This window comes from Hemiscyllium ocellatum, chromosome 20 (genome assembly GCF_020745735.1).
Source record: "Hemiscyllium ocellatum isolate sHemOce1 chromosome 20, sHemOce1.pat.X.cur, whole genome shotgun sequence".
NCBI lineage: Eukaryota > Metazoa > Chordata > Chondrichthyes > Orectolobiformes > Hemiscylliidae > Hemiscyllium > Hemiscyllium ocellatum.
Genome location: NC_083420.1, coordinates 28,500,359 through 28,514,767, shown reverse-complemented (window position 1 = coordinate 28,514,767; position 14,409 = coordinate 28,500,359). Strand labels below are relative to the sequence as shown.

Below are 14,409 nucleotides of genomic sequence, written 5' to 3'. Positions count from 1 at the left end.
CTTTGCTGAGAAAGGCACATCACAGAAAAGAAAATAACAGGTTGATGCCACCACATTGGTCATCACAATATAAACATTTTGGAACATAAGAATTATGAGTTTGAGAAGAATATCAGACACCTCAAACTGCTCCTGCCATTCAATATGACTATGGCTGATCTGATTGTGGTTTCAACATCACTTCCTGTCTGTTTCCTACACGGATTACAGACATAATTCTGGGCTTTTCTGGAGAAAAGACCCCAGGGTGTTCAGTCTCTCCTGACTTATAACCTCTCAATTATGAATCATAAAACTTTGAGAGGGATGTTCCACCCACCATAATTGGCCTGAGCTGGCTCTTTGAAAAAGCATTTATCCTTGGTCCAACAGCCCAGAATTATGTCTGTAATCCATGTAGGGAACAGACAGGAAGTGATGTTGAAACCACAATCAGATCAGCCATAGTCATATTGAATGGCAGGAGCAGTTTGAGGTGTCTGATATTCTTCTCAAACTCATAATTCTTATGTTCCAAAATGTTTATATTGTGATGACCAATGTGGTGGCATCAACCTGTTATTTTCTTTTCTGTGATGTGCCTTTCTCAGCAAAGCTGTATTCTGAAGGTGGGTTAATTAATTTCCTGATTATGATATAATTAGTTTTCAATAAATGACCATGTGACCTGGGTTGTCACAGGGACGAACAGCTAAGATGCAGAGTGTGAAAAGCTAATTGCAGTCAATGGCTTTTTGTGTTTGGTATTTAAGAAAACAGGGAATTTATGAAAAGAGGAAACAAGCAAGGTTCTCGTTGGATAGACAGTTTTCTGTTTGTCAGTCTTCAACCAGATCTTGCTCTTGAAGCAGGTCTTAGAGAGCACATGAAATGTGTTGTGCAGTAGGAAAGGACAGAACTATAATTAAAAAGCTAACCACTGAGAGAGTGTGGTTTGTTGCTGTTGAAGTGGTGTCAGAGTGCATCAGTGTATTTAAAAGGGTCAGGAAAGAGAATGTTTAGGAATTAAGTACCATTAGGATTAGGATTATCGTGACTTGAGAGAGGGGTCATAGACTTATGCTGGTGGTAACTCTATCCAGGGACTATGGAATGGAATATGATTATTGGCAAAAACAACTTAAGAATCAAAATGATCTAATGGAAATTAAACTTCTTTCAAAACAGAAGCTGTATTGGAAAAATTGAGATTACATATGATCATATGCTTCTGCAGGAAGTATTGTGAGGCCTTGTAACTAAATGAGTTGCATCTTTTCATTGATGAATTAAAGCAAAATTTGCCTTTTTAAAAATATCCATCACCTCTTAATTAATGTTTGAATTATTAAAAGTGAAATCATGTCCAGAGGATTTGTTTCAGTTGTCATTGTCGTGATTTCTTTCTTTTACCATTTAAAAATTTTCAGTCTCTATAAGAATAGGTAGAAACATACCTTTAAAGTCTCATCTCTTTATTAATTGTATTATTTCTTTGTCTTGATTTCCACCTGCCATGCTTTTGCTCTTTTCACCATCCTGTCTATCCCAAAGCCTAACATTATCCTCACCAATATTTATTAGCTGGCAAGTTTTGTAACATCTACAAACGTTATAATGCTATTTCCTATACCCCAAGTCTAGGTAATTTATAAAAATTGAAAAGAGTAATGAACCTAAAACTGACCCTTGGGAATGTTGCTACAAATCTTCTGGAAAACATCCATCCACCAACACTCTCTGCTCCCTGTCACTGAGCCAATTCTGTATCCATTCCAGGACATTTTCCTTAACTCAATGGATTCCATTTTCCTAACACTACTGATACCCTTTATTAATGCATTTTATGACACAAACATTCAAATTAAGAGTAGGAATAGGTCAATTGACCCCTTGAGCCTGCATTGATATTTGATAAGGTTATGGCTGATCTGATTGCAGACTTTTTCCCTGAGAGAAAAAAAAGAATTCTCTTCATCTCTATCTTAAATAGGACATGCTTTGTTTATTGACCTCTGTCTCAACTGTATTTAACAACTGAGCATCCACAACTCTCAGGTAGAGAATTCATGACCTTTGAATGAAAAAATGTCTCCCAGTTGTAGTCCAAATGTTGAAACCCTTATTCTGAGACCGTGACCCCATTTTATAGACTTCCCATCCCAGGCAAATATTCCCTCAGAATTTATCTACACTTTCAAGCTCCATAAGAATTTATATTTCAATGAAATATCCTTTCATTCTTTTACACTTCAGGAAATATATGCCTAGACCACTCAATCTTCCCTCAGAGAGTCATAGAGTCACACAGCATGGAAACAGACCCTTCAGTCCAACCAGTCCATATTGTCCAAGGTTCCAAACTAAACTAGTCCCACTTGCCTACATTTGGCCCATATTTTGCTAAACATTTCCTATTCACGTACCCGTCAAATTGTCTTTTAAATGTTGTAAGTGTAGCTGCATCCATCACTTCTTCTGGCAGTTCATTTCACATCTTCAGAGTGAAAAACTTGCTCCTTAGGTCCCTTTTTAAATCTTGCTCCTCTCACCTTAAAAATATGCCTCCTAGGTTTGAACACCCCCATGAGAAAGATCTTTGCTATTCATTTTATCTATACTCCTGGTGAATTTATAAAACTCTGTAAGGTCACCCCTCAACTCCTATGCTCCAGTGAAAACAGTCCCAGCTTAGCCAGCCTATTCTTATAACTCAAATTCTTAGTCTCAGCAAAATCCTGGTAAATCTTTTCTGAACTGTCTCCAATTTAGTAATGTCCTTCCTATAGCAAGGTAACCAGAACTGTACGCAGTACTCCAAGAGTGGCCTCACCAACATCCTGTACAAAGTCAGCATGACTTCCTTGCTCCTATGCTCAATAATCTGAGCAATGAAAACAAGCATACTAAATGTCTTCTTAAACACTCTGTGTAACTGTGACACAAATTTCAAAGAACTACACACTTGAACCCCTAGGTCGCTCTATTTCGACAACATCACTGAGAGCCCTACCATGAACTGTACCATGGTACCCTACCATGTACCAAGTCCGGTCCTTGTTTATTTTATTAAAATACAATATGTCACATTTATTAAAATTAAACTCCATCTGCCATTCCTCAGCCCATTGGCCCAATTGATCAAGATCCCTTTGTAATCTCAGATAACCTTCTTCACTGTCCACCACACCAAAATTTTGGGGTCATCTGCAAACTTACTAACCACGCCTCCTAAATTCTCTTATATAAATGACAAACAAAAGTGGACCCAGTACCAATCCTTGTGGAACACTGCTGGCCACAGGCCTCCAGTCTGAAGAGCAACTCCTTGTCTCCTACCATTAAGCCAATTTTGTATCCAATTAGCAAACTCTTCCTGACTCCCATTTTATCTAACTTTCCTCATTAGTCTTCCATGCTAAACCTTGTCAAAGACTTTACTAAAGTCCAAGTAAACAACGTCTCCCATTCTTTTATCATCAATCTTTTTGGTTAAGTTCTCAAAAAACTCAAATTTGTGAGACACAGTTTTCCATACACAAAGACATGTTGACTGTCCCTAGTCAGTCCATACCTTTCCAAATGCACGTAATTCCTATGTTTCAGAATCCCCACCTTACTCACCTCTGATGTCAGACTCACTGGTATATAGTTCCCAGGCATCTCCTTACTGCTTTTCTTAAATGAAGGCACAACATTAGTCACCGTCCAGTCCTCCAAAACCTCACCCATGGCTGTAGATGATACAAATATCACTGTTTGGGGCACCGCAATTTCTTCCCTATCTTCCCACAATGTCCTGGGATACACTTGATCAGGTCCTGGAGATTTATCCATCTTCATGTTTTTTAAAACCTCCAGTATATCTCCTTCTGTAATATGGACTGCTTATTTCACTGAGCTCCCTAGCCTCCATTTCATTCTCCACAATAATAACTGATGCAAAATATTCAGTTCGTATCTCTCCCATCCCCTGTGGTTCAGCATACAGATGACGTTGTTGTTCTTTTGCTGTTAATGATTTTGTAGAATCTCTTTGGCCTATCCTTTTCCTCATCTGCCAATGCTATTTCATGTCCCCTTTTTACACTTCTGATTTCCCTCAAGAATGCATCTACATCCTTTTACTCTTTACGAGATTCACTTGACCCCAGTTGTCTATATCTAATAAAGGACTCCTTATTCTTGACCAGAGCTTTAATATCTTTATTCCTCCATTGTTCCCTATTCCTACCAGCCTTAAACTTCACTCTAACAGGAATATAATGCCACTGAACTCTCATGATCTTACTTTTCAAAGCCTTCCAGTTGTCAGTCGTCCCTTTACTGTGAACAGTCTACTCCAATCAACTTTTGAAAGTTTCTGTCCCATTCCATCAAAATATGTCTTACTCCAATTTAGAACTATAACTTTTATACAAGGCCTATCCTTTTCCATTACTATCTTAGAACTGATAGATTTATAATCACTGTTAGTGCTTCCCCACTAACATATCAGTCACTTGCCCTGCGTTATTTCCCAAGAGAAGATCAAGTTTTGCTCCTTCTCAATTAGACGCATCTACATATTGATAAAGAAAATTTTCTTGAGTACATTTATCAATTCCTCTATGTCCAAGCCCTTAACAATACAGCAGTCCCAGTCAATGTTTGGAAAATTGAAATCCTCTACTATTACAACTCTATTATGCTTCTTATTTATCTCCAATGTTTTGACATATTTGCTTCTCAATTTCCTGCTGACTATTGGGGGGTTTATAGTATAATCTCATCAAGGTGATCGTTCTCTTCTTATTTCTGAGTTCCACCCATATAGCTTCACTAGACGATCCCTCAAAAACACCCTAAGTCTAGTAATAATGTTTTCCTTAATCAAAAATGGCCATTCCCCCTCCTCCCTTTCTATTCTTCATATCTAACATTGAGTGTGAGTCCTGTCCCTCCCTCCGCCTTGTTTCTGTAATAGCATGATGTCCCAGTCCCATGTTCCCATATATGCCCTTCTGCCTTACCTGTAAGATGCCTTGCATTGAAATAAATGAAGTTTAATTTTTTAGAGTTATTTCATTCTCTGATTTGCTCTTGCCTGTGTTTCCTAACTAATTTGTTCTTTTTTAATTCAGAAAAAAATTTATTTATCTTTCTATTAGTTCACTGTGGCTATTCCTGATCAATCGGAGATACCGTTCTTGGTACTGTTGAAGGGGGTAGTCTCTCAGAGGAAAGTAGTAATGGCAGTCAGATCTCAGGCACCACGAAAGAATCTTATATTAAGCAGGGTTTGTCAAGATGCAAAAAGAATAATTGTAAGGAATTCTCCTGTCAGGGGCACTGGCAGGAGATTCTGTGGCCATAGCCGTGAATTCAGGATGGCGTGTTGCCTCTCTGTTGCCAGGGTCAAGAACATCTTAAAGCAATTGCAGCATTTTGGCAAAGGGGAGAGTGAGAAACTGGAAGTTGCTTACACATTGATCAGAATGACACAGTTCGCGAAAAGGTTGAGGCTTTGCCGAATGAATACCGGTAATTAGGTAGGAGGTTAAAAAGCAGCAATTACTCAGCGTGCCATGTCATGGTGAGGGTATGACTAAGAAGCTAAGACAGATAAATCAGTGGCTGAGGAGATGATGCAGTAGGCACGGATTCACATTTTTGGATCGTTGGAATTTTTTCTGGTGCAGAAAAGACCTGTTAATGTATGGAGTACCTCTCTTAAGTAAGTATAGCAAAACTGCACACAATTCTTCAGGCGTCGTCTCACCAATGCACAGGATAATTGAGGTCAGATCTCTTTATTCTATGATACTTCAATCCCTCTGTAAGCAAATATTCACATGCCTTTCCTAATTGCTCAGTACCTGCATGTTAATATTTTGTGAATCTTGTACAAGCATACCTATTCTCCTCTGAATGCAAACATTCCTTAGTCTTTTACTATTTCAAAAATGTTTTTCTCCTACTGAATTGAAGAACTTCAGACTTCAGCACAGTGTATTTCATCTTGCCTGCTCATCCAATCTGTCTGCATCCTGTCGAAGCATCTTGGCATCCTCCTTACTGTTTATTGTCCAACCTAAGTTTGCATAATTACCAAATTCAGTCTCCTCATCTAAATTATTGATAGTTTTCTTTTAAACTCATTCATGGGATATGGACATCGCTTACTGGGCCAATGTTTATTGCCCATCCTTAGATTACGAATAGGTACGGCCTAAGTATTGATTCTTGTACTTTCTCATGAGTTTCAGCTTGTCAACCTGAGAGTGTTCTATTTATTCCTTATCTCTCCTGCCAATTAACTAAACCTCAATCTGTGTAAATACATTGCCCCAAATCCCATGTTAACATCGCGTAACCCCATAAGTGTCACCTCATTGGAAATTCAATTAGTTCACTGGCTTCCTGTATCCATCTCAGAATTACTTCCCTAAAAAATTAACAAGTTTGTCAAACACAATTTCACTTTCATCAATTTATATTAATTATGCTTAATCATATTTCAATTTTCTAAATTTCTAATTTAGTAGTTTGCCTATTCTGATTTTTATTTGTGCCCATAGTTTCTTCATCAAGCCTCTACCCCATTGAGTGACCTCCTTAGCCTTCCTTGTAAAATTCACCACCTCATCTTTAGATGCACTCAAGTTAATTTCACAGTACATGTCAATTTTGCAAACTTAAACATATGTTCTAAGAATCATGGAGTCACTGGGGAGAGAATGTATCTAATTGACCCATTGAATCTACATCAGCTGTTTGTACAGCAAGCCAGTAAGTCCCATTCCAAGACTTTATTGAGTTTGCATTTGATGTATTGCTGTTGAGGTGCTGTGAAAAGTGTTGTGTTGCATGCGTTGCAGGCAGATCGTACCATAAAAATTGCACTGGGGTGTTGGAACAGAGTGCAGAATAGTGTTACAGCCACAGAGAAGGTGCAGGGGGAGAAAGAAAGAGAGAGACAGAGAGAGATCAAAATTAACATTAGAGAGGCCTATTCAAAAGTATGATAACAGCTGTTCTTAAATCTGTTTATACATGTGTACGGAGCTTTATATCTTCTGTCCAACAGATGAGGATGGAAGAGAGCATAACGGGGGTGGGAGGGATCTTTCATTACGTTGCTTGCTTTCCCGTGGAAGTATAGATGGAGTTAATGGACGGAAAGCTGGTTTGCATGATAGGCTGGGCTATGTTCATGACTTAGTAGTTTCTTGCGATCTTGGGAAGAGTAGTTGCCATACTATGCTGTGATGCATCCAGATAGGATGTTTGTTGTGGTGCACCTATAAAAATTGCTATGAGTCCTTGTAGACTTTACCTGTGCAGCCTTGCAAGCTTATTTTACTCGTTTGCCAATTCAAATTAGTTTCTTTTTCTGCAATTATGCAGGTTCAAAATGGGTATAATGGGGTAGTTTATCCAAGATGCTTAGAAATAGTTTTGGAGGAGATGGGTGGAAAGCAAGTTTAACAAAAATGGCACAGTTTGCTAACAAGTTTCCATCTGCCCTACAGTCCTTTGGCTAAATCCAATGCTGGCAACCTGTATGTCTGTAATGGAAAGCCAATTAAAGCAGTTAAAGGATCAATTTTGTCAGATTTGCAAAGGACCCTCTTACATTTTGTTGCAGATTTCCTCCATTTTAACTATTCCTAACCTACATTAATCGAGCATGGTCCATAAAGCTTGGAATTGTACGTTGTATTCATGACTTCAATTTGTTCATGTAAATGGTGAACAACAGTTGTCCCAATACCGATCCTTTTGAAAGACACTTCAAACCTTTTGCCTACCTGAGTATTTCCCCAACACCTGCTCTCTTTAATTTTGTAGCCAGTTTGCTAACCATTCTCAGACCTATCCTCTGAGTTTATGTGCTCTAACTTCAGCAATGAGTATAAGTGGTATTTTATCAATGAGCTTTGATTTCAAAAAAACAAATTAACTACATTTCCCTTGTACATTCTATGTTATTTCATCAAAGAGTTCAACAAAATTAGTCAAAAACAATCCTTTTGAGCTCTGTGCTGACTAGTTATTAACATGAGCATGATTGCTAGACTTTTTCATTACACATATTCATCTCTGGAGAATAGCAGGGTGTGACCAACATGCTTCTCTGCAGAAACAGGATTAATGTTGCAAAGTTACTCAGGGCAAGCATTAATTTCAGCATTATTTTCAACAAGTGAGGAATAATAAGTGAGGTGATATTGTTTACCATAGTCTTTCTTGCAGTACTTTTTCATGTTGATCTTTAGGTTTCCTTTCACAGGTTTGCAGTAGGACTCACAGTCTGAGAAGGAGATAAAAGGAACATAAATATATTGGGTGATACAATGTCTTAGGCCTCACCTTCCATATACGAGTGACACAATGCTTTAGACACCCATTTCTTCATGATTCTCAGCCTTTGCTCAATTCTCTTTAATATCATAAAGTACTGAAAATCCTCTTGATGAACCTTCCATTAAAAGCAGATTAAAAGATGCAGCTCTCCACACCTTGTGCTATTGCCAACAAATAATTGGTTATCTCTAATTATTTTCCAATTTTAAAAAAACTCTTTACTATTATTTCACTCCCAAAAAGAACTTGCAGTGTTACTAGCGCACACTGTGTCCTATAAATACACCTTTTGTTAGAGGCAGCTGCATTGAGCCTGAAGGTATTTGTGTGGCTTATTCACATTACAGGCAATGCACCGTTTGCCAAGCTTTGTTCGGCATTAATTACTGGACCTTTCACTCATAATTTGTCATTAATAAGCTCAATGCTGCCTGGTGAAAAAAGAGCGAGTGATTGATACCTGGACAGTTCCCTTCTTTCACTGCTTGTAAGTCTGCAAGCTTCTGATGTGGTGTGAGCTGCTGCTGTTACATCTTTCAGCTGAACCCAATTTATGCTCAGTTTCCTTGCACTATGATACTGGGATGACAGTACTGCTATTGGTGAGACTGTATGAAGCAGCTTACTTTCCAGCGCTTCCTTTCACTTTTTAGTTTAATCCTTTCCCTCTCCTCAGTGAGAGATGGTATGGTACAGACCAGGGCCACTAAAATATAGTTACATGGATACAGGGTCTTGTCCCATGGATGTTGGGCTCTGGTTCCATGGATTTTGGACATACTCCTGGGTCTTCACTGGTGTTTTTATTCTTTCTATCCCATCTGATAATAAATGTTTCAGGCTATAGAGTTGTGAAAGCCTCTCACCAGCCATATCAGCACTCACTTTCCAACTGAGAAATCTGACTTATGATGAGGGACAAGAATTCTGGCTGATCTCCAAATCTCTAACCTAGAAGTAATGAACCTATTTGTGACAAATTACAATCTCTTATCAATTAGGTTGCACAAAACTGAACAGTGGAAACCATTAACAACCAGGAAGACATCAGAGACTATTATCATCTGCTATCTACCTGAAATAAAGGAAAGATCAAATGTGGCATAATGATTCCTAATACAATAAACTAATTTCCTTACAACTTAGCAACCCAGCCTCCTGGATAACAGTTTTTTAAAAAAATATTCATTCACAGAATAAGAGAGTAATTGGCTTGGCCAACATTTATTGCCTGTCTGTAATTTTCCATGGCAAGATGGCGAGGAGCCACTTTCTTGGACCTCGACAATCCATACAATGTATTTAGACCCAGAGTGCTGTGGGGGAGAGAGTTTCACAATTTTGACCCAGTGACTGTAAAGAGGAAACAATATAATTCTATATAAAGATGGTTTGTGACCTGGAGTCGTCGTATTCCCAAGCATCTCCTGCCTTTAGGATATTATATAGTGCAATTCATGGATTTGACTGGTGCCATTGAAGAAACCTTGGTGAGTTGCTGCAGTGCATCTTGGAAATGGTACTCTGGTGGAGAGAATCATTTTTCAAGGTGGTGGATGAGCTACGCTCAAGTAGGCTGCTGAGTCTTGGATGGCATTGAGTACTGTCAGAGGTATACTCAACTAGGCTGGTTAAAAATATTATCACACTCCTGACTTGTGCCTTGGAGCTGGTGGGTTAGCTGTGGAGAGTCTAGAAGAAGTCTGACAAGCCAAGCAATTCTGATCTACTTCTGTAGCTATAATGGTTCAGTTAAGCTTCTGATATGGACACTGGGGATTCAACGTTGCTGACACCATTGAATATTTTTTGTTGAAAATGGTCATTACATCCACTTGTGTGTCATGGATGTTATTTGCTATTTATCAGCTCAAGCTTGAATGTTGTTTACATTTTGCTCTATGTGGGAATGGATTACCTCATTATCTGAGGAGTGACAAATGGAATTGAATACAATCCAAACATCAGAAACATTTCCCACTGCTGCCCTCACAATGGAAAGAAGCATTTGTAAAGTAATGTAAGATGGCTGGGCATGTGAAACACCCAGGGAAATTCCTGCAGTGATTGGCCTCCAACAATCACAGCCATCTTCCTTCACTTCAGGTATGGCTCCAACAAGTGAAGTGTTTTTTTCCCTGATTCCCATTAACTTTAATTTTACTCACGCCTTTTTTGTACTTCATCAAATGCTACCTGGATGTCAGGGGCATGTGCTCTCAGCTCACCAATGCAATTCAGCTCTTTTGTCTGATTAGACTGTGGTTGTAATGAAGTCTGGAGCTGAGTACTCTTTGTTGGAATCCAAACTGAGCAGGTGAGCATAGCATTTGATGAAGTCAACAAAATATCTTCAATTAAAAGCTTAAAGATGACCACAAAATCATTGTTGATTGTCAGAAAACTCATTTTATTGAGTAATGCCCTTTACGGAAGGAAATCTGCTATCTTTACCTAGTCTAGTTTACATGTGACTCCAGACCTAGAGAAATGTAGTTGATTCTTAACTGCCCTCTGAAATGGTCTATAAGCCATTCAGTTGAATCACAAAGGGAATGAAACTGGATAGACCACCTGAAATCAACTAAGGCACAGGAAATGACAATGGCAAGCACAACCCTATTGACCATCCAAAATCCTCCATACTAACATCTGGGAGTTTGTGCCAAAAGGGGGAGGGCTATTTCATAGACAAATGAAGCAACAGCCTGATATAATCATACTCACAGAGTCCTACTTTACAAACAAAGCCCAGACATCACCATCCCCATCGATGGGTATGTCCTGTCCCACCAGCAGGACAGGTCCAGCAGAGAGGGTTGCACAGCAGCATATAGTCAGGAGGGAGTTAAGATAGACTTTGGAGCCCATGAAGCCTTATAGCATCAAGTCAAACATAGGCAAGGAAACATGATGATGATTACCACATATCGCTCTTTGTCAGCTGATGACTCTGTGCTCCTCCATGTTGAATGCCACTTGGAGAAAGCATTGAGAGCGGTAAGGGCACAGAATTTACTCTAGGTGAGTGACTTCAAAGTCCACCACCAAGAGTGGCTCAGCAGCAATACTGCTGATTGAGCTGGTCAGGTCCTGAAGGACATAGCTGCTAAATGGAGACTGCAGGAACTGATAAGAGGGAAAAGCATACTTGACTTCATCCTCACCCATCTGCCAGCACAGATGCATCTATGACAATAACAGTAACAGTGACCACTGTACAGTCCTTGTGGAGACAAAGTTCTGCCTTCCCATTGGGAATATTTTACATTGTGTTGTGTGACACCATCACTGGGCTAAACTGGATAGACTTCAAACAGATGAAACAGCTCAAGACTGGACATCCAGCTATGGACCAGCAGCAGCAGAATCACACTCCAGCACAATCTGTAACCTCATGGCCCAGCATATACCCCTCCCCATCAAACTGGAGAATCAATCCTACTTACAAGACTGTGCAGGATGGCATATCAGAAGCAGCACCAGGCAAACCTAAAAATGAGGTGTCAATCAGGTGAAGTGACAGAACAGGATAACTCGCATCAAACAACATAAGTAGCAAGTGATAGGCAGAGCTAAGTGAGCCCACAACCCAATGGATCAGATATAAGCTCTGCAACCCTACGACATCCAGTCATGAATGGTGGTGGTCAAATAAACAACTCATTGGAGGCGGAGGCTCCACAAATATCCCCATCCTCAATGATGGAACAGCCAAACACATCATTGCAGAAGATGGGGCTGAAATAGTTGCACAATCTTCAGCTAAGAGTGTCAAATAGATGTTCCAACTTGACCTCCTCCAGAGGTAACCTACAACACAGATGCCAATCTTCAGTCAATTTGATTAACTCCTTCTGATATCAAGAAATGATTGAAGGCACTGGATAGTGCAAAGGCCAAGTACCCTGACAACATTCCAGCAATAGGACCGAAGACTTATTCCGCAAAATTTGCTACATCCCAGCCGAGCTGTTCTAGTACAATTACAACACTGGCATCTACCCAAATGCCCTGTACACAAAAAAGCAGGACAAATCTAACCTGGCCAATTACCATCCCATCAATCTACTCTCGATCATCAGTAAATTGATGGAAAGTATCATCAATAGTCCTTTCAAGTAACACCTAGTAAGCAATAACCTGCTCAGCGATGCCCAGTTTGGGATCCACCAGGGCATCTCAGCTCCTGACCTCATTACAAGCTTGGTTCAAACATGGTGAAAAGAGCTGAATTCCAGAGGTGAGGTGACAGTGACAGTGACTGAGCTTGATATCAAGGCTGCATTCCACCGAGTGTAGCATTAAGCAGCCCTAGCAAAACTGGAATCAATGGAAATCTGGGGGAACACCTAAAGTGTTGGATTCATACCTGACGTGAAAGAAAATTGTGTGGTTGAAAGTCAGCCATCTAAGGTGAAACATATCCTCACAGCAGTTCCTTAGGGTTGTGGCCTAGCTGCTTCATCAATGACCTTGCCTCCATCATAAGGTCAGAAGTGGGGGTGTTCATCGATGACTGCACAATGTTCATCACCATTTACCATTCCTCAGATACTGAATCAGTCCATATTCAAAAGCAACAAGATCTGGACAACATTCAGGATTGAGGTAAAAACTGGCAAATAATATTTAGGCCACAGAAATATACTTGCAAAGGAATAACTTGATCAATGGCCCTCAGTTTGGATTTTTCCTGGGTTACTCATAGATACATGCCCAAACACAGTAAGACATGGATAATATCTAGGCTTGCACTGATAGTGACAAGAAACATTTGTGTCACACAACTGCCAGGTAATGACTATCTCAAAAAAGAATGTTACCATCATCCTTGGTATTCAATTGCATTACCTTTGCTGAATCTCACACTATCAGTGTTCTGGGGGTTACTGCTGACAATAAACTCGACTGTAACAGCCATATACGTACTGTAGCTACAAGACCGAATCAGAGGCTAAGAATTCTGCAATGAGTAATTCACCTTTTATTTCCCCAAAGCCTGTCCAACGCCTATAAGGCAGTCTGATGGAATACTCTCCATTTGCCTAAATGGATACAGCTCCAACATATTGAAGAAACTCAAAAATATCCAGAACAAAAGCAGCCCACTTGACTGACACCCCATCCAATACCTTCAATGTTCATTCAGTTCACTATTAATGCAGTGACAGTGTTGAGTACCTCCTACAAAAATGCATGCGCTGCAGCCATTTACCAAGCATCTTTAGGCAGCACCTTTCAAAACTTTGACCTCTGACTGTCTGACGAGGGCAGAAGAAGCTTTGGAACCCCACCACCTGCAAGATACCCTCAAGCCAGACAACATCCTAATTTGGAACTACATCACCATTTCTTCACTGTCATTGAGTCAAAATCTTGGAACTCTCTTCTTAATGGTCCCATGGACATCCACATTCCACAAGGACTGCAGCAGTTGAAGAAGGCACCTCACCAACACCACCACCACCTCCAAGACAATTATGGATGGGCAATAAGTACTGACCTTACCAACAATGCCTGCATTTCATGATCTAATAAAATGAAAATGTGCAAGGGGAGCCACCTTCTGGTCTAACAAGTAGACCCTTGTAAAGTAAACAAGATGTAGTTTACTGCATCTCTGTAGCTACTTAGAGCTTTTAAGAATAAGCTGTGCACTATTACAAAAACTATTAGGAGAACCTAGCCTTTTGTCTGTCTCCCATTATATTCTACTTCGCACATATTGAGTGGTGCTTAATGCACTCAGCAAGTATTAACTCTTTCAGATCCATATTGAATAATGCTAATAAACTCCACTGAATTCCTTGTAAAAAATGTAGCACCATTTCCTTCTGACTCCTATAATTGGTGAGATATCTTTCAGAGATGATATTGGCAATGCTGGGGTTATTCTTCATCGTAGCCAAACTCTCTGTTTGAAGAGCACTCGCACAAAGTCAGCTATTTTTGCATTATGTGCCAAACATCTCCTTAGTGAAGGGAAGATTGAGAAGAGATTTGATAGAGGCTTTCAGAATCATGGTAGGTCTAGACAGTGTAGTTAATGGAGAGAATCTATTCCCACTGCTGGATGTG

At 39.7% G+C, this 14,409-nt stretch overlaps 1 protein-coding gene across 1 annotated transcript in view; it reads right to left on the bottom strand.

Annotated features, from left to right (window-relative positions):
- Positions 1 to 14,409, bottom strand: part of LOC132825430 (netrin-3-like) — a 185,374-nt gene that overhangs the window by 5,498 nt on the left and 165,467 nt on the right. The window contains exon 6 of the mRNA XM_060840691.1: positions 8,201 to 8,275. Within this exon, the coding sequence (XP_060696674.1) occupies positions 8,201 to 8,275 (75 nt within the window). The remainder of the gene's footprint in view (positions 1 to 8,200; positions 8,276 to 14,409) is intronic.